The sequence below is a fragment of the Rattus rattus genome, chromosome 7 (genome assembly GCF_011064425.1).
Source record: "Rattus rattus isolate New Zealand chromosome 7, Rrattus_CSIRO_v1, whole genome shotgun sequence".
Classification (NCBI taxonomy): domain Eukaryota; kingdom Metazoa; phylum Chordata; class Mammalia; order Rodentia; family Muridae; genus Rattus; species Rattus rattus.
This window is the reverse complement of record NC_046160.1, coordinates 21,405,715-21,429,318: the sequence shown is the minus strand read 5'-3', so window position 1 is coordinate 21,429,318 and position 23,604 is coordinate 21,405,715. Positions and strand designations below refer to the sequence as shown.

Sequence of the window (23,604 nt, the reverse complement as noted above, 5' to 3'; positions counted from 1 at the left end):
GTTTGTAGCATGTAAACGAGCATGCCTATTTGCTTAGGTTTGTTTTTAAACCTCGTGAAAACAAAGGCTTACATACTTGAAACATATATGTGTCGAGTGAACAGATGTTTTATATGTAGCAAAAAGAAGGATCATTGAAGTTGTGTTTATGAAACATAAATAATTAGTCATATTTTGGAATTTCACAAAAATGAACAGCATGACCCACTGCTATGGGACACTGGGTGAAATGACTGTGACTCTTATAAATGTGGACACAGCTTGGGTCTCTTTGTTAGTCAAGAAACTCCAGTATGTGGCTCTTGAGCCGTAGCTCAAGCACATTTGAGGGAGAGGCTGGGGTGTAGCTCAGTGGTAGAGCACTTTCCTGGTATATGTGAGGCTGTGGATTCAGTCCCTAGTTTCACAGAAATAAGCGATTTCTTTGCTTCAGTTGGTTCTCTGTGGAGGCTGGATACCCCCAAAGCTCTCTGCAGAAGTCGATTGGTTGATACTTCTCATTATTGATGTGTCAAGGCTCGATCAGGCTCCTTGGAAAAGCAGGGCCTGTTGGGGATATGACCAATAGGCTTTTACTCAGAAACCGTTTGAGTTAATGGAGTAAGATAGGATCCCATGCACCTGAAAGTTTGGAGAATTTAGCTCCAGCTATTGAAACTATTAGAAGTGGTTGTACTCAGTTCATCAGGGATGATTTCTTTCAAAACAGCTCTCACCTCATCAGCCTTAGGAGATTTTGGAAAAAATGCCTACATGCCTACTCAACTCAGTTCAGTACATCTCTAAACTTGATCAAGGCTCCAGGTGCCATAACCCTTTAGATCTAGAAATTGCTTCTGGGAAGCATTCTTGGAGTACATGAAGGTTTGTGTAGTGTGTAGTTTGTGGTGAAATGAAAGAGTTTTTCTTTTCCAAGAAGATAAAGAAGTGGGACCAAGAAAAATATTAAGATGCAAAAATATGGGGTTGGGGATTTAGCTCAGTGGTAAGGCCCTGGGTTCGGTCCTTAACTCCAGAAAAAAAAAGATGCAAAAATACTAGGGATGTTCCTCATGCAGGTTACATGATATTGTAGCTTCTTGGCCTTGAAGTCTCATGAAGATGATTCCGTCCTTATGTGAATTATCTTCTACAATAGATCTGAAATCTCAATGTTTTTGCACATGTACAAGATGCTAGTCTTGTTCTTGTGGTCGTTGACAGTTGTGTAAGACGTAGTTCTGTTGTTATGTGTATGCACATATGCATGAGTGTTCACATGTGCATGCCTCAAGCTGGAGGTTGCTGCCAGCTGTCTTCATCCATACTTTTCTACTTTATTTACCAAGGCAACTTACCAAGAGGTTCCCTTGCTGAACCCTGAGATTTTGATTTGTCTGGTCTAGGAAACCAGCCTGGCTTGAGGAATTTGTGTTTCCACCTCCTGAGTGTTGTAATTAAAGGTAGGTCACTGTGCCCGCCTCACTTTAATCTGGGTTGCGAGGGTATGTGTGTGTGTGTGTGTGTGTGTTGTCAGAACTCTTTCCCTGTCCCAGACCAGTTCTAATCTTTAAGGGCCTTGATAGTCTGTAAGAAATGAAAGGGACTCTTGGGATCATAGTAAGCAATTTTGTTTCGCCACTTTGCTGACAAATTAAGAGTGTAGAAAATATGTCTAAGTCCCAGAAGTGTGGTTACAGTGAGATTATTCTTCCCAAAGCACTACTTGAAGCATGCCTGTCTCTTGGCGTGCCATTTCCCCCATGCTTATGGAATTGAATGGTTTGGTTTATTTGTCTTGTCAGTTCAGAACTAGAGTAGCTACCTCCCCCTCAAGACCCCCCAAAACAAGAAACAAAACAAAACTAGCCAAACAACCAACCAAACAAACAAAAAACCAACCAGCCAACCAAAAAAACCCAACCAACCAAACCACCAAAAAAACAACCAACCAACCAACCACCAATCTTTTGTTATTCCTGTTTATGTGTTAAGGTTAATGTCACAAGATTCCATGTATTGGGTGTCAAGTAATTTCTATATTAGCTCCCCCATCCCCCAATATTTTGGGATTCCTTTAATATAGCAAGAACCAGGCTAGTTTGTTTAACGTACAACATTCCTGTGCAAGTAAGTGTATAGTCTTCAAGCCATAAGAAAGCATACTGTTCCCGCTGGCTCCTGCTCCCAGAGGGAAAAGGTCAGGGTCCCGTGAGAAGGAAACCAGTTCCTTCCAAGTGACTGTATCCTTGGAGCTGAGGGGGCTGGAAAAGGTTATCCAGTTAGTTAAGATGTGCCTTAGTTAGGGTTTCTATTGTTGTGATTGAACATCGTGATCAAAAGCAACTTGGGAAGAGAGGGCTATTTCATCTTGTAGTTTGTAAGTCTGTCATCATCCAGGGAGGTGAGGCAGGAACCGGGAGGCAGGAGCTGATGTAGAAGCGCAGAAGTATGCTGCTTACTGGCTTGTTCCTTATGGTTTGCTCTCAGCCTGCTTTCTTATAGAACCCAGGACCACCATCCCAGGGATGGCATTGCCCACCATGAGCTGGGCCCTCCCTTCACTCATCAATCAAGGCTTTCCCACGGGCCAGTCTAGTAGACATTTTCCCAATTGATGTCCTTCCCAAGTGATATTTTTCAAGTTGGCTTAAAACTAACCAGCATATGTTCATTACGCAAATGTTAGAAAGCACATGCAGAATCATAAATTTCTACTAGATTAAGCTACTAGTTAACTTTTTCTTACTGTATTGAATATAATCTAAAATCATTTGGTCTTGCTTATATCTAAAAATATACATGATTCATAGTATTTCAGGACAGAATAAAACCCCAAGCTTTTAGCTCTGTAGTTGAGCTTCTCTTAGCATTTTCTCTGCTTTCTACATTGTTTCTGAGCTATAGAACGGGTATAACACAGGTTTCACACAAATGAAAGCGAAGTGATTAATTTTCAATGATGTTTTCTGGGATATCATAAAGTAATGGCAACATGCCAGCTAGAGGCACGGGCCCCAGTGGCCGATGATGGAACTCCGTTGCATGATGAGAGTTAACTAAGGTCAGTCTATGGGGGCGCTGTGCCTTTTAATGCTGCCCTTTTGGATTAGCTCAGCCTTGTAACAAGGTTTTCATCTCTCAGCATAGAGTTAATTAAACAAATACTATAATTTATGTTTCCCAAGCTTTGTATTGCAGCAATACAGGGGCTGCTGATGGTGCAGGGGTGTGGGAAGCGATACGTAGTTTTTAAACAACTGTTTGCTCAGACACTGAAAATGTCAGGTTATAGGAGTCTGTCAGGATTTTTGTGACTGAAGGCGGCCACCTAAGTTGTATAGTAGTGAAGTAAAAGTGCATTCTGACCTTTTGCTTTCCCCATTATAGGTGGCCTTCTAGAAGATGACCATAGAGGACCTCCCGGATATCCCACTGGAAGGAAACTCTTTGATCGGAAGATACCCATTCTTATTCACAGGCCCCGACACTTCCGTTATCTTTTCCATTTCTGCAGCACCGATGCCTTCGGATTGCGGTATGTCCTGGGTCTGTCTGCGGTCTGTGAACTGGTCACGGACTGTGGCATGTCACAGGTCTACCCATTGTCTGTGAACTGGTCATGGATTCCTGTCTCAGACTGTCTATGCTCTCATACTATTTTAAAACCACGTGCTGTAATTTTTTAAAAATATTTATTTGTTTATTTTTGGTTCTTTTTTTTTTTTTTTTTCGGAGCTGGGGATCGAACCCAGGGCCTTGCGCTTCCTAGGCAAGCGCTCTACCACTGAGCTAAATCCCCAACCCTTATTTGTTTATTATATTTAAAGAACAGTGTAGCTGTCTTCAGACATACCAGAAGGGGGCATCAGATCTCATAATAGATGGTTGTGAGCCACCATGTGGTTGTTGGGAATTGAACTCAGGACCTCTGGAAGAGCAGTCGGTGCTCTTAACCACTGAGCCATCTCTCCAGCCCTGTTGTAATTTTTTAAAATAAGATTTTCAAACTTTTCCCTTTTCAAAATTACATTTGCATATTGAAGTTTTTGCTTCTCATGCTCAATGTTTTATTTCTGCTGTCAGCGTTTTTATTATGTGAAAATGTTGATTTTTTTAGCACTATTATGGATTTGGAGGATTTCATTTTTAGAACATAGTGGTGCTTAAACATGTAGCATTCTGTTACTGGTGCTGCTTAAACGTACTGACTTGCAGATGTACTCTTGTGCTTAGGGATGGGGAGCATGGAATCTCCACGGAGGCGAGAATGAGATCAGCTTCTACTGAAATTGGTCCACTTAAGTTTCCTCTGTAAAATGGAAACTTGGAAGGGGTCTACTGTTTGTCCTTTTTGATTTACTCTCCCCAAGAATATATTTCATAAGATAATTGATAAGTGAATAAAATAATTTTAGGAGGTAAACAGAATTGTTACATTTCCAATGTGGTTAGAGTTTTCAGGTCAAATCGATCACCATTTCAGAGTGTCTTTGAAGGCAGGGATAATTCAGGTTTTCAATATTAGTAGATTAGTAGATTAAAATTACTACCCCGGGGATTTGCCTTGAAAAGCCCTCGCTCACTCTAATGTTTCCTCATTTCCAATCTGTATTCAGAGTCCCATAACCATCCAAGGACTCTGTGTTCCTAGATCCTAGATCTACAGTGTTTACTAGTGTTGACTACATTCATTGCAGTTCTAGCAAAAATGAGCTATGTGGGAGAAGCCTTGAGCAGAAAGACATTGGCCCTGCTTATGACACTTACTCTGTCTTGAGTTGGTCACCTTCTTTAACTAGACCCTCAGGCCTCGGCACGGAGCAGCAGGTGTATTCTGTTTGGCTTACCTGGTAAAGGGTAAGGCAGTCATTTGATGTAAGTTGCTCAATGTTTGTTGAGTATAGCCATTGGCAGATGATTGTGAGTACCGACCTCTGCCTGACTGAAGCAAGCACTGCTTCTGTTCGTAGGATGGTAGATGCTTAGCATCGGAGGCTTTGTCTTCCAGAAATGTCATTTGTGCGCTCTCTGACACAGCCGATCAGCAGCTCCTCAGCTATGGGCGTCTTAGTCACTTTTCTATTGCAGTGATAAAAAGCCATGACTAAGGCAACTTTTAGAAGGAAGGGTGTATTTTGGGATTATGAATCCAAGGGATCATGGGAGATGAAACAAGAGTCCATCACCATCCTAGCCGGGAAGTAGGGCAGCAAGCGCCAGGCAAGGCAGCAGGAACAGCTGAGAACTCACGTTGCGACCCACAAGCGGGAGGCAGAGAGTGCTAACTTGAAATGGTGGGAGTGTTTTGAAGCCTCAAAGCCCCCATCTGCAGTGACATATTCTCCCCAGTAAAGGCCACTTCTAATCCTTTCTAAACAGCTGCCAACCGAGGAACAGGTAATTGCCTGAGACTTCTGGGTGACATCTCATTAAAAAACACCACAGTGAGAAACCAATGAAATGATCTATTTTATTGTTGAGGAGCTTCAGTTATAAAATAGTTCTTGTCTGTGGACTCAGAACTTCTCTCCCTGGACTCTGGCCCGACGGTACTTGTCTGGTATGTGGGACTCTCACTACTCAATATGATAGAGCCTCAGAGACTAGGAGGTAATTTGACATTTTTCTTAGACCATACTTTCTTTGACCATACGTTTCTAGTCTCCTTACCCATTTCTGGTGGTTGGGATTTCTAGGCTCTTCAGTCTAGATGTTTTCTTACTAAGCTGTACCAGTGGTGTACTGAAGCACCATTATATGCCGGGCATGGTGGCAAATGCCTTTAGTTCCAGCCATTGTGAGGCATAAGCAGGTGGAGTTCCAGGCCAGTATTGTTTATATAGTGAGTTAAGGACAGCCAGGGATGGATCTCTCTCTCTCTCTCTCTCTCTCTCTCTCTCTCTCTCTCTCTCTCGATCCTATCTTAATTAAAAACAAAACAAAACAAAACAAGAAGAGAAGGAGGAGTCCCATCCCAGATGCTAGCCAAACACTTAATAAGTACAATCCACTGGTATTATTCAAATGAACTGTCTACTTTCTTGTCGTTTAAGTACTATTTTAAAAGTAAAAATTTGTTTTCTTCGTGTGCATGTTTTGTCTGTTGGTGCCTAGAGCCCTCTGAAGCCAGAATAGGGCATTAGATCCCCTGGGATTGGGGTTACAGTTGTGAGCTACCATGATAGTGCTGGGAATTGAACCCAGGTCTTCTAGAAGAGCAGCCAGTGGTTGTTCTCATTGAGCCATCTCTTCAACCCATTTGACAGCTTTTTATTACTGAAACATTGTTGCATGCTTTCCCTACCCTCAGGGCTGATGGTCCTCACTCAAGACTTCTTATTTCTCCTACATTAACTTTCCTTTGCTACTGTTTGTCTCTTAGGCTGATAGCATGGTATCTTGGAGCTCATTAGGAAGGTAGTCTAGGGCTCAGTGGAGAGTTACTAGGTCAGAGTCTACACTGTAACAAGATGGAGACATGTGTCTCCATTAGTGTTGCACCAGCTCTGATAAAGAACAAGAGCATAACTGTAAGTGAAGGTTTGACTGGAACTGAAATTACTTAAGAGCGCTGCAGAGATTTGACAGCTTTCAGTTGTTTCTCTTAAAATCCTGGAGTGTGATATTCTTTTCTGCTCAAGTCCCTGCACCTTTAAATTTTCTCTAAATAAGACTGGTATTTATTGGCATGCCTGTTATTTTTATGGAATTTCGATATGGGATATTTTTCTCATATTTCCCTTATGTAGGAATTTTTTTTTTTCATGGAGAAAATATCCATTTGACTATGCATTTGTATCAGTACATAGCCACCGTTGGTCTGGTGAACTGACAGTTATCGTTTGATTTAGCTAAAAAAATCTTCAAAGAGATTCAGAGTTTTCTCTATTTAGCCTCTGCACTGTTCCCCTTGTTCCCAGAGGAAATGGCTCTTACAATTAGTGTGAATGATTAGATCACTAATTATATTTCATGAGCTTTGTGAAAACCTGCAAACAACAGGTAGGAATGTTTTGTATATTTACGGTCTTATGTAAATGTGTGTATAAATCTGTAACTTAATTGATTCACTACTACACATTTCGAGATCTGTTCTTAATATATGACTTAGGTCTTAATGTATTTATTTAGTTTCTAATAAATGTATTTATTGATTCCTCTAAAGAGACATTTCACTGCATTATTCTCTCCTAATACCATCGCTGCTAGACTAGGCATTCAGTTAAAAAGTATTTAAAATTAAAATGTAATTATACTGTTTTACCTTTACTTTTTCTCCCTCTAATCCGCCCAGAACCCCTCCCTCTCTCAAATTCAAGGCCTCTTCTCCTTTAATTGTTACTACACACACACACACACACACACACACACACACACACACACACACACCCTGCTCTGTGCACTTAGTGTTGTTCATACACATATGATTTCAGGGCTGACCACTGGTCTTGGATAACCAATTAGGAAGCTCATCCCCAGAGAGTTGGTGATTCTCCTCTCAGAAAAGACTGAGCATTCTTGTAGGTCATGCAGAAGAGGCTCTTCAGGTGTGTACTCATATATTTAGAAATTTCTCCATTAGAAATGTTCGGTGCTGGGGCCTGGAGAGATGGCTGCTCTTCCTGAGGTCCTGAGTTCAATTCCCAGCAACCACATGGTGGCTCACAACCATCTGTAATGGGGTCTGATGCCTTCCTCTGGTGTGTCTGAAGACAATAACAATGTACTCAGATACATAAAATAAATAGATCATAAAAAGGAAAAGAAAAGTAGTGTCTGGTGCCTTTGAAAATGACTAGTGGATGAGTGAGTGATTTGAACCAGAAAAACAAAATCCATTAATTGCTTGGTAAGAAACTGCTTGGTAAAAATAAAAGCCGTTGGTAAGAAACACGCCCGAGTTTATGAGTAAGAGTCAGTGCAGCCTGTTGACTGACTTGTTTCCCCAGATTCCTCTCTGTTGTCTCGATGGTGCCGCCTCTGAGGCACTTTCTTAGTCCTTTCTCCTTCTCCTTCCCCGTTCCCGGGAATCTGCAGATACCCAGCAACCTCTCAGTGGGTTCTTCTGATGACTGCCGTGCAGTTTTTGTTGTTTGATTCCTGTGGAGTTGATTGCCAAGTTAGTGGAGATGTAAAAGGTTTAAGGCTTGAGGATGAAACTGCTGGAGAACTTGAGAGTCCTTGGGTGAGGGTCGTACAGTACATTGTACTTGAAGTACCTTGGAGCCAGGGTGTCCACTTACCCATCTTGAACCAGCTGAAAAGATCAAGTAGGCCACAGTCAGACCCAGGCTTCATCGGTCCAGGCCAGCTTGCATTTTCCAGTGGGACTTCAGTTTCCTGGGTGATTGAGACAGGTTCGTGATGCCTGAGTGAAGACTTCCCAGTTATTCCAGGAAGTCCTCCAAGGCCACGTGTGCCTCATACAGTTCTACTGAAGAGTCTAGGGGTTCTCGTACTAGGGAAGGCTCCTTCCAGCGAGATGCAAATGCAACACTGACTGTTGTCTCTTCTACGAAACCAGGTTTTGATGTTTGGACACATTGTCTTTGGAAGCAGATTATAGGACAGTTCTGAGGCCTGGTGGAAACTCACCCTCACATCTTGTATTAGGGCTTTTCACAATGGCAGTCGTTATGATCAGTTGGTATATACTGAGCACCAGAATATCTCCTTTCAGGAGGCATCAAGACACTGAACCTCTTCTCAGCCTTCCTTTAACACAGGAAGGCTTTAATACAGCTCTTCGTGTTGTGGTGGACCCTCAACCATGATGCTATTTTCATTGCTACTTCATAACTGTAATTTTGCTACTGTTACAGATTTTAATATAAGTATCTGTGTTTTCTGATGGTCTTAGGCAAACCCTATGAAAGGGTCATGACCCACAGTTTGATTTATGACAGTAGCCTTCAGGTATTTAAGGGACAGTTCACAATAAATGTTTGGAACAAATGCTGTAAATAGTTGGGTTTCTAGATTTGTGCTTGAATCTTTGATGGTGAGATGAAGACAGTGTTTTCAATGGATGCTTCCAGTGTGAATGTTTGGTAATGCTGTCTGGTATTTTGGCAGACTCTTGAGTTAACCTCCATAGCAGCAGGCACCAAGGTTATTGATGGGTGAGCTGTGATGGTTATCTCTCTGAGGTTCACTTGTATATTTCAGCTTCAGCTTGGAGAAATCAGAGGATGGGCACTCTCAGAAAATTGGAAACGTCAGTTTGGAAAGTGCTGGTCAGATACTGGAGAGGAAAACTAGAGAAACACAGAATCCAGTCAGGCTCACAGATACCTAAGACCGCAGAGACAAGAGTCTGACAGCTTAGGTCTCTACGGAATCACAATCTTCTCAACCCCATCCACATTTATTAACAGACACAATCACACTAAACTAACTTGCTTGTAAAATAAGTTTAGTCTATTTAAACTTGGCCTGGTTATCCCCAGAAAAAGCATCGGAAAAAACAGCTCTGTGCTTACGCGCAAATACGATGTCCCAGCCAGAGGTCTGACGTTAGAGGCAGCCAGGTTTCTTCAGGTTAGCTGGTAATACGGAGTCTCAGAGCAGACTTTTAAATTTAATCCAGGCCAAGACATCAAGCTGAGACCTTTGTGCCCGCTGAGACCTTTGTGAATTCTGGATTCAGACAGATGGGGATGAGCTCAGAGAGAAAAAGTGCTTCTGCTTTTGTGTATAAAGGCAAACTTTTCCAAACCACTGTTAAGTTTCTTAAGAGGAAAGGGGGCACTTTAAATTTGAACAGCATAACGTCGAAGTGCCAGAAATGTTTCTAACAGGGCCATGAGCAAGTTCTTTGAGTCTTGCACGGCTGAGCTCAGGCCCACGGCCTCATGGTCGTTTAGCTTCCCAGAGGACTCCTTTGGGTCTCACCGAGCCCAGTGGTGTGGCCTTTAAGTTACCAGAAACCTGTAATTTACAGGCTTTCCATAAATCCTCTTGCACTTGTATGATGCATGCTTACAAAAGGCTTTCAGAAAGACACTGGAATAAAATAAAAAAATCCGTAGGTGATTCAGGACTTAAGACCATGGTTAAAGGTTCCGTGGGAGTTCAGTATAATGGGATTGATGTAGAAAAGTGGTTATTGCTGTAACGTTTCAGATAGCTTGAATTGTAGCTGTTACATGTAATATATATGTATAATTGTAAGTCATACCAGGGCCTACCAGACTTCTAAGAATTTCATACAGTTCCTGGACAAATTGCAGATATCTATCACCTGCCACTCATCTGTCAGTCACGTAGCAGGTGAAGAGTTTCACGTCACAGAGATGGTTAAGCAGCACTTGTCATTGGTCAGCATTTAAGCCATTCAGTTGGATTCACCATGTCGACCTGATTGGTTTCTCCTTGGCTTGATAATTCTTCCCATGCAAATGAGTCTAATTAGTTCAACATCTCTCAGGCTTCTCTGTGTGTATGTGTGTGTATATGTGTGTGTGTGTATATGTATATACATATGTATTTCCAAATATATACATATATATTTCTGTTGTGGTAAATAAAAATTGGAAGCACCGTCCCTCACTATTGCTGGCACCGGTGGGCCACATGGCGTCTCTGAGGTATTTTTATCTCAATCAGCAAAACGTCTCAACTTGGTAAATTTCCAATTTCCATCTCATGCTGCCACCAGCTACTCTCCGTCTCTGACTGTCTCTCTGCCTCCGTGGCTCGCCTCATCAATGACCACCCATCTAGTTCCCAAGGTGGGTCGCTGCCTCACAAGTCCCAGACAGAGACCGCCTACCTCATGGCTCTCCTGCTGCAGACTCTGCTCACATCCCCAGCATCTGTCCCCTGTGGTTATAGTCACAATTCTTAGTATCCCGGTAATATCAAAACTCTAGAAGCTTGTAATTTATCAATCAGATTTATATCGGTAAATTCTTACCCCACAGAATGTCCACACCGTAAACTCTGATCCAATTAATATTGATATAAACTGCCCACCTAGATAAGACAAATTGTCCTATAAAAATCCATCCCTTACAAAATATTCATAACTACCTGTGGCCCTTTAAGGCCACACAGATCTGGGTCATCCATCTTGGTTTTTCCTTCCTTCTTCTCTCTCTCTCCCCTCTCCAAAACTCTGTGCCTGCCTTCCTTTTCCACTGCCCAATCACAGGCCTTGCCTTATCTTGTGCCTGCCCTTACCTGCACATAGACATCAACCCACATATTTCCATGTATACATGTACATATATACATTTCCATATATGTACATATGCATACATATATGGAAAGGGAACAGAATCATTTCCATTTGGAAAATTTGTGTTCCTCTGAAAAACCCCAAAGTTACTGTGAAGTCAGAATGACTTCAGAATTTGAGTTTTGAGAAGTTTGTTAAAAAAAAAAGTCAAGACATTAAATAGGGTCGTATTTTTACCGTTTCCTATTAAACCAAAGGGACAGGCATTTCAAAGACAAATAAGGCCATATAGTTTCAGAGAAAATGAGAAAACCCCTTGGTTCTTTTAATGTAAAAGCTTGAAACACTCAAAGACAGCAAAAGGCCCAGAAAATTACCTGGACAGCTCAGAACCGTCACTTCCTAGGAGGACTCCGTGAAGGTTGAAACCCTCGACAGTGCCACCAAGAGCAGGCCAGAGGGCAGGGGCAGAGCAGCTCGCCTTAGGGTCCCCTTCCCTTCCTGCAGGAAAAGCTGTCTCCACACTTGCTGCCCTGTCTCCTCTCCACTGCTTCGCTTGCGCTCTTTAGGTTGCTGGATGCGCCCTCTCATAATGTCTAGACATTTTCTTAGCATAGTTTTTCAGGGTGGGACAGGACATATTTACTGAATCTAGATAATTGTCCATTCCTCTGACTGAGATGGATAAATGTGGGTTTAGAAGTTGATTTTCATTTTATCATAGAGACTTATACCAACGTAATAGACTTATATTAGAGTACATTAGGTGACCCTCAAAACTGTTATGAGACTTTACATAGCTCATCACCTTACTTTATTCAGGACTCTTTTAGATGTAGACAGCATAGGCTAAGTAGTGACTCAAGTTTTTATAACATGAGCCTTTTGAGTATGAAGCCCAGGTAGAATGCAGGTTCAATGCTGCATATATTTCTTGCTGACAACTCTGAAGCCATATCATTTTTTTAAAAAAAAAAAGTAAGTGAAAAATGTTTTTGTATACCATAGTTATGCCCCAGGAAGCATTTGTATTAGCTCCTAATTGTCTGGATGCTTTTAGTTTTTATTTACATCCATTTACCAGCACAAATACACATGAGCAGACCATAACAGAAATATTTAGCTTTTATTTTACAATTTGGAGGTATGCCAGACAGTACAGTGACACAAGACTTCCTAGTTGTCTTCCTTAGGGTCATTGTTGCTGTGATGAAACACCATGACCAAAGCAACTCAGGGTGGGGGTATCTGGCCTCACCCATCCATCATTGAAATAAGTCAGGGCAGGAACTCAAGCAGGGCAGGAACCTCGAGGCAGGAGCTGGTGTAGAGGCCATGGAAAAATGCTGTTTGCTGGCTTGCTCCCCACACTTGCTCACCCTGCTTTCTTACAGAACCCAGGACCACCAGCCAAGGGATAGCATCACCCACAATGGGCTGGGCCCTTCCCATCAATCACTAATTAGTGATTAGCTCTCATAGAAGCATTTTCTCAGTTGAGTTTCCCATCTCTCAAATCACTCTACTCTGTGCTAAATTGGCATGAAGCTAGCCATCACTAGTTAGTAAAGGAAGCTGGGTGAGCATTGTGCATGCCTACCAGACGTCCCTACTCAGCCACAGCTTTCTACCTATGACTTCATTTGCATGCTCTGATAATCCTTTTAGAGACGTTATTTTGAGTCCTTAGGTATTAGAAACTTGTCACACAAATCAAAGGCTGCACGCCACTGTCTCTGAGAGGCTCGGGAACCTTTGATTTCAAGGTTAGCCTTGTGGTTGGTGTCTCGCTTCAGTTACAGGCTTCCCAAAGTTGTCACTGTAATGCCAGTATTCACCCTTTTCCCCCCCCCAAAAAGCACCAGTTCTTGATCAGTGCCTGATTTTGGACCAGGTGGAATCCATTCTTGCTTTAGGGTTTTTAAAAGAACTTTCGGATTCTTTTTTCTTTTTGAGGCAGACTGGCCTTAAACTTACTATGTTGATGATGTAGCCAAGGCTGGCCTCAAACTTACGGTTATTATGTAGCCAAGGCTGGCCTCAAACTTATGTTTATTATGTAGCCAAGGCTGGCCTCAAACTTATGTTTATTATGTAGCCAAGGCTGGCTTCAAACTTGCTATGTTTATTATGTAACTAGTGCTGGCCTCAAACTTATGTTTATTATGTAGCCAAGGCTGGCCTCAAACTTACTATGTTTCTTATGGTAGTCAAGGCTGCCCATGAACTCCTGGTCTCTTAACTTCTACATCCCAGAAGCTGGGATTACAGGTATGCACCAAGCACTCTTGGCATCTGTAAGGGATCTTCACTGAGAGTTCTCATTTTTTTTTTTTTTTAGCAACTTTGCTGAAACAGAGAATCCCTCGCTTTCTTTCTTCCCTGTTTAAATAGAAAGGTATGACCTGGTAGGAAAGGGTTTGTACAGAATCAGAAAGCTGATACTCTCTTCATGGACAGCTGCTGTTCTTTCCTAGACGCCCTCAGCTCTGTGCCTCTCCTTAGCCTTTTGGCTATCTCACTCCAAATATTTGAAAGCACAGAGACAAACTTGAAGACCCCAGGAATCCCAGGACTGAGTGTGCTCTGAGCCTTTCATTGAGGCGGCATGACTGGGAAGGGAAGATGGCGGGGACAGGCCTGGTTCCCACCCCACACGGTTGAGCCAGTGTTGTGTGTATATGATTTGAATTTTCCTTATGCAAAACGCGAATCACATTTTTGGGGGACTTATATGGTGTTTGTTAAACTGTGGGTACTCAGCAAATGTTGCTTGGACCGTTTCCCAGTTTTAGACTTTTCTGCCTTTTATAGTTTCCTTTTTGGATTGAGACAGTAGAATCTGATTTTCTTCTGAAGTGTTGTGTTCCTTTGCAAGCCGGCCTCTTTCATCCTTAGAGGTTGCTTGGTTCACCAACTCTTACTAAAGGCATGCCAAGGAATCCTGAGATGGCTCCTTCAGGTTTCCTTAGGGTTTTACTAGCTCATATTCCAAAATAATGCAGTCGCTTTGTGCCCCTGTTTCTTCAGTTCCTGCATTGCTGGTCACTGGTTCCTTATCTGTTGGAGTGGTGTCTTAGTTAGTGCTCTGTTGCTGTGAAGAGACACCATGGCCACAGCATGCACTTTCACAAAAGAAAGCGTTTAATTGGGGCTGGCATACAGTTTCAGAGGTTTAGTCCATTATTATCATGGTGGAAACACGGCAGCCTGCAGGCAGACGTGGTGTTAGAGACGTAGCTGAGAGTTCTACGTCTGGAGCCACAGGCAGCAGGCAGAGAGAGACTCTGGGCTTGCAATGGGCTTTTCAAATCTCAAAGCCTACCCCTCAGTATAAGACCATGCCTCCTGATCCTTTCAGATACCATCAGTTCCTGTGATCAAGTATTCAAATCTGTCAGCCTCTGAGGGCCACTATCATTCAAACCACCACACTTGGCATTTCACCTCATATTATCTGGTGGGTGACAACTGATGTGAGTTATTAAATGTGACTAAATGCTGAGGGGTAAAGAGAACATGCAGACTTCCGGCTTGTCATGTTTACTTTTACCTCTGTTGTACTTATCCATGGGAATCCACTCTCTGTCATTCGAGTGTTAAAAGAAAAATATTGATAAAATTTGATGATGCTTCTGTGCCTTAGAACAGTGTTCGCTCATGTGGTGTTAATGTGCTATACGCGGTTCTTAGGAGCCTCACAACCAGGACACGTTAAGCATGCCTTGTTCTTGGTTTTGAGAGTTGCTTAATGTTATTTTCCTTTTTTTCTAGCCTTATAAAAATGTTTGTATCAGTCGCATGTTTATCCAGTCACTTATTCTCAAGGTGCTAGAAACCATTAATAAGTTTAATTTGCACTGTTTTGTATTTCAGAGTTTTCTTTTTTTGATCCGAATGATGCATCATGCCAGGAAATTCTCTTCGATCCCAAAACTTCAGTCTCAGAATTATTTGCTATTTTAAGACAGTGGGTTCCTCAGGTCCAGCAGAACATAGACATTATTGGAAATGAGGTGAGTGTGTCTGACACGCTAAGCTTTGCACTACTGGGACTAATGACGAGAATATTTTCTTCTCCTGAGAGGGAGGATCCCAATGGAGGGAAGCCAATAGCAGCTCTGTAGTGGGTCTGCTTTTCCAGGTCTTTATGGCACGGTGGGCATGCTGTACGTGCTTCCCACCTGCTTCTCTCACATCAGCGCTGTTACCGTGGACTTCTGGTGGGAGCAGGGAGCGGCATTTTGCATACCTCTTTCTTTGTATACTGTAGTTCCGATAACTTCCATACAATTCACAAAAGTTTTGAAGACCATCGCATTCCTTCTACATCTTGGGGATGGTTTGGTCATGTTCTAGGTTTAAACGAATTTCTGAGGGTTTTCGGTACACATGTTGTCATGTGTGCTGTAGGAAGAAGGCACATGCATTTTTTTTTTTAAAAGTATAACTGTTGGGAGTTTTTTTCTCACTTTTGAAAGAACATACCTGGAGTAACCATTGGCATTGTCTTTAAGAACAGTCTCCCAGCCACAGTCAGGGTCAGAGTTCATTATTGCTGAGGGCAGTGTTGGTACAGGAAGGCCGGATGAGACGAGCTGGTCTGAAGGTGTGGGTGCCTCCCGTTGTCACGTTGGGCTCCCTCAGGCTATGCTTTTAAAGTTTAATTTCGTTTTATGTTTTGTAATTCAGATATCATTACATCATTTTCCTCTTTCCCCCTCCTTCCTCGAATCCCTCCTATGTACCCCATTCCCTGCTCTCTCTCAAATTCATGGGCTGACTTTCTTTGTTGTTTCATATTTAATTACTTAATATCTAAATACAACTTGCTAAGTCTGTATATTATTATTTGTATGTATATGATTTCAGAGTGGACCACTTGGTATTGGATAACCAGTTGGCAGTGGGGGTGGAGGGTCTTCTCTGGGAAACACTATTTTTCCTGATCTTAGCATTTCTTAGTTGCCCGTTCAGGTTGGGGTCACATGTGGTATGCCCCCTTCATGTTAGCCTGCCTGTTGCTGTTTTCCTTGCTCAGGTCTCATACAGGCTGTCATGTTCCTGAGACTTCATGGGTGTAGCTTCTCGGTGTTTCTAGGAGACACAGCTCAGAGCAAACTCACAATCTTCCTCTCCCCTCCCATGCTATGATCTCTGAGCTTAGGTCTGGGAGCTGAGTTGCAGATGTATCAGCTGGGGTTAGGCACTGTGCAGCTTTTACCAGCATTTTTATCAACCGTGGTTTTCTGTAATGGTCTCTGTCTGTTGCAAAGAGACATTTCTATGCTGACGGGTGAGACATACTTACCTGTGGGTAACCATTAAGAACGTAGCTAAGACTTATTCTGATTTAGTTAAGTGGTGATAGTAGGTTCTACAGAATCCTTGGCTTCACTATTCCTGGGTATCTGGCTAGGTTTCCAGTACCAGGCATAGCTTTCCTCTTGTTGAACTACCATGGTGGCCATTGTAGTTCACCTGTATCATACCTGGTTACTTCCTTCCCTTAGAAGCCTACATGGTACCTTTTGGTCCTTAGGCAGGGAGGCTTTCAGGTCAGAACTAGCTCAGACTCCTCGGTCTTCTGTCTTAAGCAGATGGAGTCTTCAGCAGTAGGGACTTACCCTCCAACTCTAGGAGGCAGCCAGCCGCAATAGCCTATGATGTTCTGGAAGTCTCTTGGACTCCACTGACCAAGATTCCCTAGAAGGGGAATTTCATGACCAACGTTGGGGGTTTTGTTAATATATGGCTTTTGGGTTAGAGGAACGTTGTCAGCCCAGATGGGAAAGTTTCATTTGAACTATAGATGTATATGTTTAGGAAGATTTACGTGTTTAGGGGAATAGAGGATATGATTCCTATGACTCCTTCCTTAGTGTCTTTTCACTTCCTTCCCCAGATTCTTAAGAGAGGCTGCAACGTGAATGATAGAGATGGACTGACGGATATGACTCTGTTACATTACACTTGCAAGTCTGGGGCTCATGGCATTGGTGAGTATCAGCTGACCATCAGCCAAGTAGGTGAGGAGTCAGTTTGGTCCACTCAAAACTTTGTTCCTTCCCCAGGGGAAGTCTTTATTCCTGTGATTACATCTCCATATTTTCTGTAGTAGGCTTCATACCTAACTGCCCAGTAGTTACGATTAACTGGTACCACCCAAGAGTCTTCCAGAGGGCTTCCAGCAAGGCACTCCTTCAAGACTAGGGCATAGGCTCATCTCTGAGTTCTGTTCCTACTTATGAAACATGTCCAAGATTGTTATTCTTCCATGCTTTGCGAGGGATTAACCTGCCCCTCTTACTAGACTCTATATTACGGTTGTCTCTCCTTGTTTCAACAGTCTGATGTAGAACTTCTTAAACTGTTGGTGGTAAAGGGATTTTTCTTCTTGTAATCTGCAATGTGCTCATATTCCCATAAAATCAGTGATCTGAAAATGAGATCAAAACAAATAGTAGCCCAGACATTTTGCACTGGTCTGGCATTTTACATTTAGTGTTTCCATTGTATTGCATATGATGGAGGTCTTAGTTTACTTAAAGGATGTTTCACCATGCTCTTAGTCTGTCAGAATTTTACTCAGTGTCAGTAAAGGTATAGTGAGTATCTCCACAGTGTTCACTCACACTCTTGAATGGGAGTGCTCTCTCGGAATCAACTCCTGAAATGTAAGCTTTCTGACGTGTAAATGTAGATGCAGTATGCCGTTTTCTTTGGCTTTTAGAGAAAGACATTAGAGAGGTATGTATTGGGAGTTAACGTTTGTGCTGAAGACAAATAATTTAGAGTTTTCATTTTCCTTCAGGTGACGTTGAGACAGCTGTAAAATTTGCAGCTCAACTTATTGACCTGGGAGCAGACGCGAGTTTGCGGAGTCGCTGGACAAACATGAACGCCTTGCATTATGCTTCATACTTTGATGTTCCAGAGCTTATCAGAGTGCTTTTGAAAACATCCAAACCAAAAGGCAAGTGCATCCTGTAATGGCATCCAGGTCTCCGCTGAGGAGGCCTTCCTTCTACTGTGCTTTGGTTTCACTCCCTACCATGGTTGACTTGGAATTCTTTGTTGGAGGTTATAGTCCTTTCACAGAAGGCTTGGTACAAAGAGCTATAGTGAAGATTTTATGTGTAACCAACAGGGTGTCTGCTGTCTAGCCTGGGAAGCCAGAGAAGGGGGGGGGGGAGAGGGGAGGGGAGAGAGGAGGGAAGAGGGGAGGGGGAGGAGGAGGGGAGGGGAGAGGGGGAGGGTAGGAGAGGGGAAAGGGGAGGGGGGACAGGGGAGGGGAGAGGGAAGGGAGAGGGGGAGGGTAGGAGAGGGTAGGGGGAGAAGGGAGGAGGGGGGGGGGGGGGGGGTGGGGGACTCGTGGGTGCACACAGCGGAATGTTTTGTCCGGCATTGAAATAGTAGGGGGTTCTTTTACTTGTCATTCATTTCAGAAATCTTTGATGAATTTTCAGGTCCCCTAACATCTGGTTGGAGATACCCTAAGGTGGATGTTCTCTCTGGTTCTCCTCTTTTGAGAAGAACGAGAGCAAGAGAGAGTACTCTTTCAGCTTTGAGAGAGCACCCAGTGGCATCTCTTTTAGAAAAGAAAAGATACTTTAAAGATTCAAGAGACAAACCTACTGGAGTGGTTTTCTAACCTCCAGTTCACACAGTCATTCAAGCTCTTTAAAATCCTGCCTTTCCAACTTCTGAGTGATGTTGGGAGAGAGCCTCTGTTGATGGTCCTCTGTGCAGTCATGATGGAGTCTGTGTGACCTTTTCTGTGTTGTCACAGGTGTGTGTGGTCCCCTGCAGATTATTGTACAGCTACAGAGCCAGAGACTACTAAACTCTTGTAGAGAACATTCAAAGTAGGCTTCTCCTGTCAGAGGACTTCCTGTTCAAATAAAATGCAATGCGATTTACTGTTATCAAATTGTTACTGTTATTTAGAATTGCAAGGTTCGCTTTCTTATTGTAGAGGCCAAATTCATCTGCCGAGTAGTGTCATGACTCAGTGTGTTTGCTCCTCTGTGTTCCCGTACTTGTTATTGGTTTGAGGATTCTTCATTGTTCAGCCGCCTTTCCCTTTGTGAAGAGCTAACTGATCAATGGCCGCTTTAGCTTCTCAGACTACCTGGTGCCTGTCACAGCTACTCATTTCCACAGTTGGAGTGTGGATGCAGGCGCCTGCATTCCCGTAGAAGTTTGAGAATCAGCGGGTAGGGTGTATTTGGATCAGAGGGTTCCTTTACTGATCCTTGACTTAAAGGTAATTTTCTTTCCTTACTAGTTCAAAGAAACGGCAGGGAGGGGAGTGAGCAGACACAGAAAGCTGCTTATGTCCCAAGTATGAGTTAATGCCATTCACTGCCTCCATATAGTGTCTACCTTAGGAAAACTCGTGGCATTCCACTCCACTTTACGAGGAACTACCCTGAGCTAGGAGAATATTCATCTGGTTATTTTATTTTAGGCAAGTTATAATCATGGAGATTTGTCCCACTGTGAAATACTGCGCTTGGTGGGGGTTCAAGTCTATAAAAAGGAAGAAACCCCCTCCCTGAAACCTCATGAATCTTCTTAGAAATTGCGATAGCAGAATTGAAAGTTTGAGCTAATATATGTGTGATTGTTTATTTGTAGATGTGGACGCCACTTGCAGTGACTTTAATTTTGGGACAGCCCTGCATATCGCAGCACATAACTTGTGTGCAGGAGCCGTGAAAACCTTGCTGGAGCTGGGAGCGAACCCTGCATTTAGGGTAAGAGGCTGAAGCCAGGACATGCAAACCCGACGTCCTCCCCGTGAAGGCTTGAATTCAGACGCCATTGCTGACAGGGCTCTCACAGGGGCAAATGCCCTACATCTTTGCTTTACATATACAGAGTGGGATGACGACTTTTACTTTCAATAAACTTAAATCATCCTGGGGAGTGTCCCTCCTGTTGACTTATATAAAACTTCCATTCAGAAAAAGAGAATCTTAAAGTGCCTTTCATTTAGGCTTCTAGCCTATTTATTGAAAGTTATACAAATGTTGTACGTGCTAACGTTATTAAGCTCCTTTGAAAAGAATAACAGTTAAATATGAAGTCCAAACAAATGTTCCTTTAATAATCAAGTAACCTCTTAAACCACTCATGGGTCCAGGGAGCCACCCCTGGACCTTGCTTTAATGGACATTATACAGCAGAAAATGGGGTTCTGCTCTGAGATGTGAAGAAGCCTTCTGAGGTTTGGAAGATAATGTTGCTACCATTTTGTATGTGTGTATGTGTGTGTGTGTGTGTGTGTGTGTGTGTGTGTATGTGTATATGTATATGTGTGCATGTGTGTGTATGTATGTGTGTATATATGTATGTATGTGTGTATGTGTGTATATATGTGTGCATGTATATGTATATATGTATGTATATATATGTGTATATATGTGTGCATGTGCGTGTGTATATGTGACTTTGTGAGTGTGTGTGTAAGCACTTGTGCATGTTTGTGCACAAAGGCCAGAGGTTGCCATCAAGTATTTTCTTCAGTCATTTTCCACTTTAATTTTTTTTGAGACAGGGTTTCTCTGTGTAGCCCTGGCTGTCCTAGAACTTCTTCTGTAAACCAGGCTGTTTTCAAACTTACAGGCTGCCTCTGTGCCCCCAGTGCTGGGGTTAAAGGTGTGTGTGCCACCACCCGACTCCACATTAATTTTTGAGACATGGTTCTCCACTGAACCTGGATCTCACCGATGATTCAGCTAAGTCTACCTGGCCAACAAGTACAGGGCTCTTCCTGTCTACCTGGCCAGCAAGGCCAGCCACCACAGCCAGCCTTTATATATGGGTTCTAGGAGCCAAACTCTGTGCTAAGCTGTCTTAGCTCCCAGGCCCAGCCTTTTTTGAAAAAAGTATTTATTATTATTATTATTATTATTATTATTTATTTTTAATGTTTCTTCCTACACACAACCTTCACTTTCCAGACCATAGACTTGAGTGCCATACATACATTCATTGTATTTTCTAATTTTTTTGAAATCTGACGTTAAATTAGTTCAATACCATTCCAGGAATCTTATATCTTTTTAAAGCCGACTTGAATTTTAAAGCCAAAAACAACAAACCCAGTCCAAACAAAAGAAATTTACAAGCAAAATATGTTCTTAAAGCCTCATGGTCCATTTGAGGGTTATCACAGGAGAGAAAAGTGGAGTTTTTAGTTAAGAACCCTGATAGTATAGAGACTGTCTGCCCTCTTTCTGAAATCTGAGTTGCTGCCTGACCAGGCAGGTGACTGAGGTCACAGATCCATCGTGGCAACCGGTGGACTGTATCTTGTGGCCCTTAATGACAAGGACAGGTTTTAAGAAAAACATGGTTGGGTGAGATTCTTTACCTTTGTGTGAACTCCCATACGCTAAGACGGCTGTGAACCGGGACCAGGTCGGTGCCTGGTGCAGAAGAGTTCCTTAGGTAGTTTTGAATACATAGATGGCTGCATCTGACCTTAGAGCCCTACCCAGGTAGGGAGCCGTCCAGTTCTCTTGAGTGTAACGAGCTGAGGCTTTTCTCTTGTCTGTGGCAGAATGACAAAGGACAGATCCCTGCAGATGTTGTTCCAGACCCAGTGGACATGCCTCTGGAGATGGCCGATGCCGCAGCAATCGCGAAGGAAATCAAGCAGATGCTCTTGGACTCAATGCCTCTGCCCTGTACCATCGCTAAGGCCACGCTTCCAAACTGTGACATCACCACTAGCAAGGCCATGCTGACAACTCTTGGCCTGAAGTTGGGAGACCGTGTCGTCATCGCTGGACAGAAGGTACAGTAAGTCACTGCAGTGCCTGAAGCTGGACTTAATGGTCTGTGTCTGGGGGTTGCGGACCAATACCCTCACAATTTCAAGTTTGGGAGAAAAGTTTCAACATGTGTGGACATAAAAATGCATGGTTTAAAATGTGAAATTTAGATGTAAGTTTACTGGTGAATATACCAGTGAAGGAAGGGTTCTTTGTTTGCGTGGGAAACAGTGGCGTGGAGAGCTACTGAATGACTTTAGAGGCAGGAGGTCAGTTCGTGCCTCTTTACATAAAAGCTTGATAGGCAGAGCTGTGGTTTCTGTGTGACCTCCACTGAGGCAGTTTCTCTCTTTCCCTTGGATACCTCTTTTGGGAGCTTTATTCCCCTTTAGTGCTGGGACTTTAACACTGTGAAACGTGGGAAGTGCCCCACTACTGAGCCACGCTCTACTTTGTTAGAGGTTTTTATTCTTATGAGGTTAGTAGGAAGACCCAAGAGTGGAGTGGAATGGGGAACTCATGCCTAGACATTAACCTTTCCAACTGCTAACATCTCAGTATTCGGCTGGGTGATGAAGGTTTCTCAGGGAACCATGGCTTTGAAAGCTTAAGCTACAGGGGATGGGGTTGGGTGGGGGATCGCTTCACAAAGGAGGCAACTACAGATGCGTTTTTAGGTGAAGAATGAATGACATTCACCAGTTTACAAAACAATAGGACATTTGTCAGTTTGTTATTGGTTAGAATTAAAATGCCAAGTGTTTATTAACATGTGGCTTTTAAAAACTATAGGCGAACAGCAAGTCTTCTTGGTCACATCCTTGTAACTATGTCTCAAGGGGCTTAAAAGAGTTACTGTCTATTTTGAAATGAGGACTTCCCTGTAGGCATAAGGACAAATGTTCAGATTATTATTAGGGATCATGGTGATTTACATACAAGCAACATTGTACAGACAGAGCAGGTTAGATTACGGATAAATGTATATGTGTGTGTGTGTGTGTGTGTGTGTGTGTGTGTGTGTGTGTGTGTGTGTGTGTGTGTGTATGTGTGTGTGTGTGTGTGTGAATGTAATTTTTCCCAACAATTAAAAGAAGAGGCCATGAGTTTGAAAGAGAGTAGGGAACAGTGTATGGGAGGGTTTGAAGGGAGGAAAGGGAATGGAAAATAATGTAATTGCATTATAATCTCAAAAATAAGAGAAAAACTTACTTTATTTACTTTTTGGGTTGGATAATTTTACACTCAAGTAGAAGCATCTGTTATGTAGCTAAGAGTGACTTTGAATTCCAGATCTTCCCTCTCCCCAAAAGCCAAGATTGTAGTGAGCACTACAGCCAGCTAGTTTATATTTACCGTTACCATTTACCAACAAGCATCTTGTCTCCTCCTCCTCCTCCTCCTCCTCCTCCTATGTCTCCTCCTTTTCTTTCCCCTCCTCACGCCCCCCCCCCAGTGAGGTCTCATTATACTGCTACCTGAGGATTTAGTGTAGATGTCATTTGTCAAGCTGACGAGGTCCTCAACTGCCAAGTCATATCTTTCCTTAAAGCTGTCACCATAGAAGGATGTGGCAGTTGGTTGTAGGTTTCTTCTGTATCTTCCTTCCCATCGGTCTGTAGATTATGCCAGGTGGTTCCCTCACTGACAAGC

At 42.8% G+C, this 23,604-nt stretch overlaps 1 protein-coding gene across 1 annotated transcript in view; it reads left to right on the top strand.

The window, feature by feature from the left end:
* Clip4 (CAP-Gly domain containing linker protein family member 4) overlaps positions 1 to 23,604 on the top strand; it is a 70,268-nt gene that overhangs the window by 3,119 nt on the left and 43,545 nt on the right. Inside the window, exons 2-7 of the mRNA XM_032908954.1 lie at positions 3,370 to 3,517; positions 15,041 to 15,180; positions 17,070 to 17,163; positions 17,979 to 18,140; positions 19,808 to 19,926; positions 21,738 to 21,974. Coding sequence (XP_032764845.1) covers positions 3,385 to 3,517; positions 15,041 to 15,180; positions 17,070 to 17,163; positions 17,979 to 18,140; positions 19,808 to 19,926; positions 21,738 to 21,974 — 885 coding nt within the window. The 5' untranslated portion in view covers positions 3,370 to 3,384. The remainder of the gene's footprint in view (positions 1 to 3,369; positions 3,518 to 15,040; positions 15,181 to 17,069; positions 17,164 to 17,978; positions 18,141 to 19,807; positions 19,927 to 21,737; positions 21,975 to 23,604) is intronic.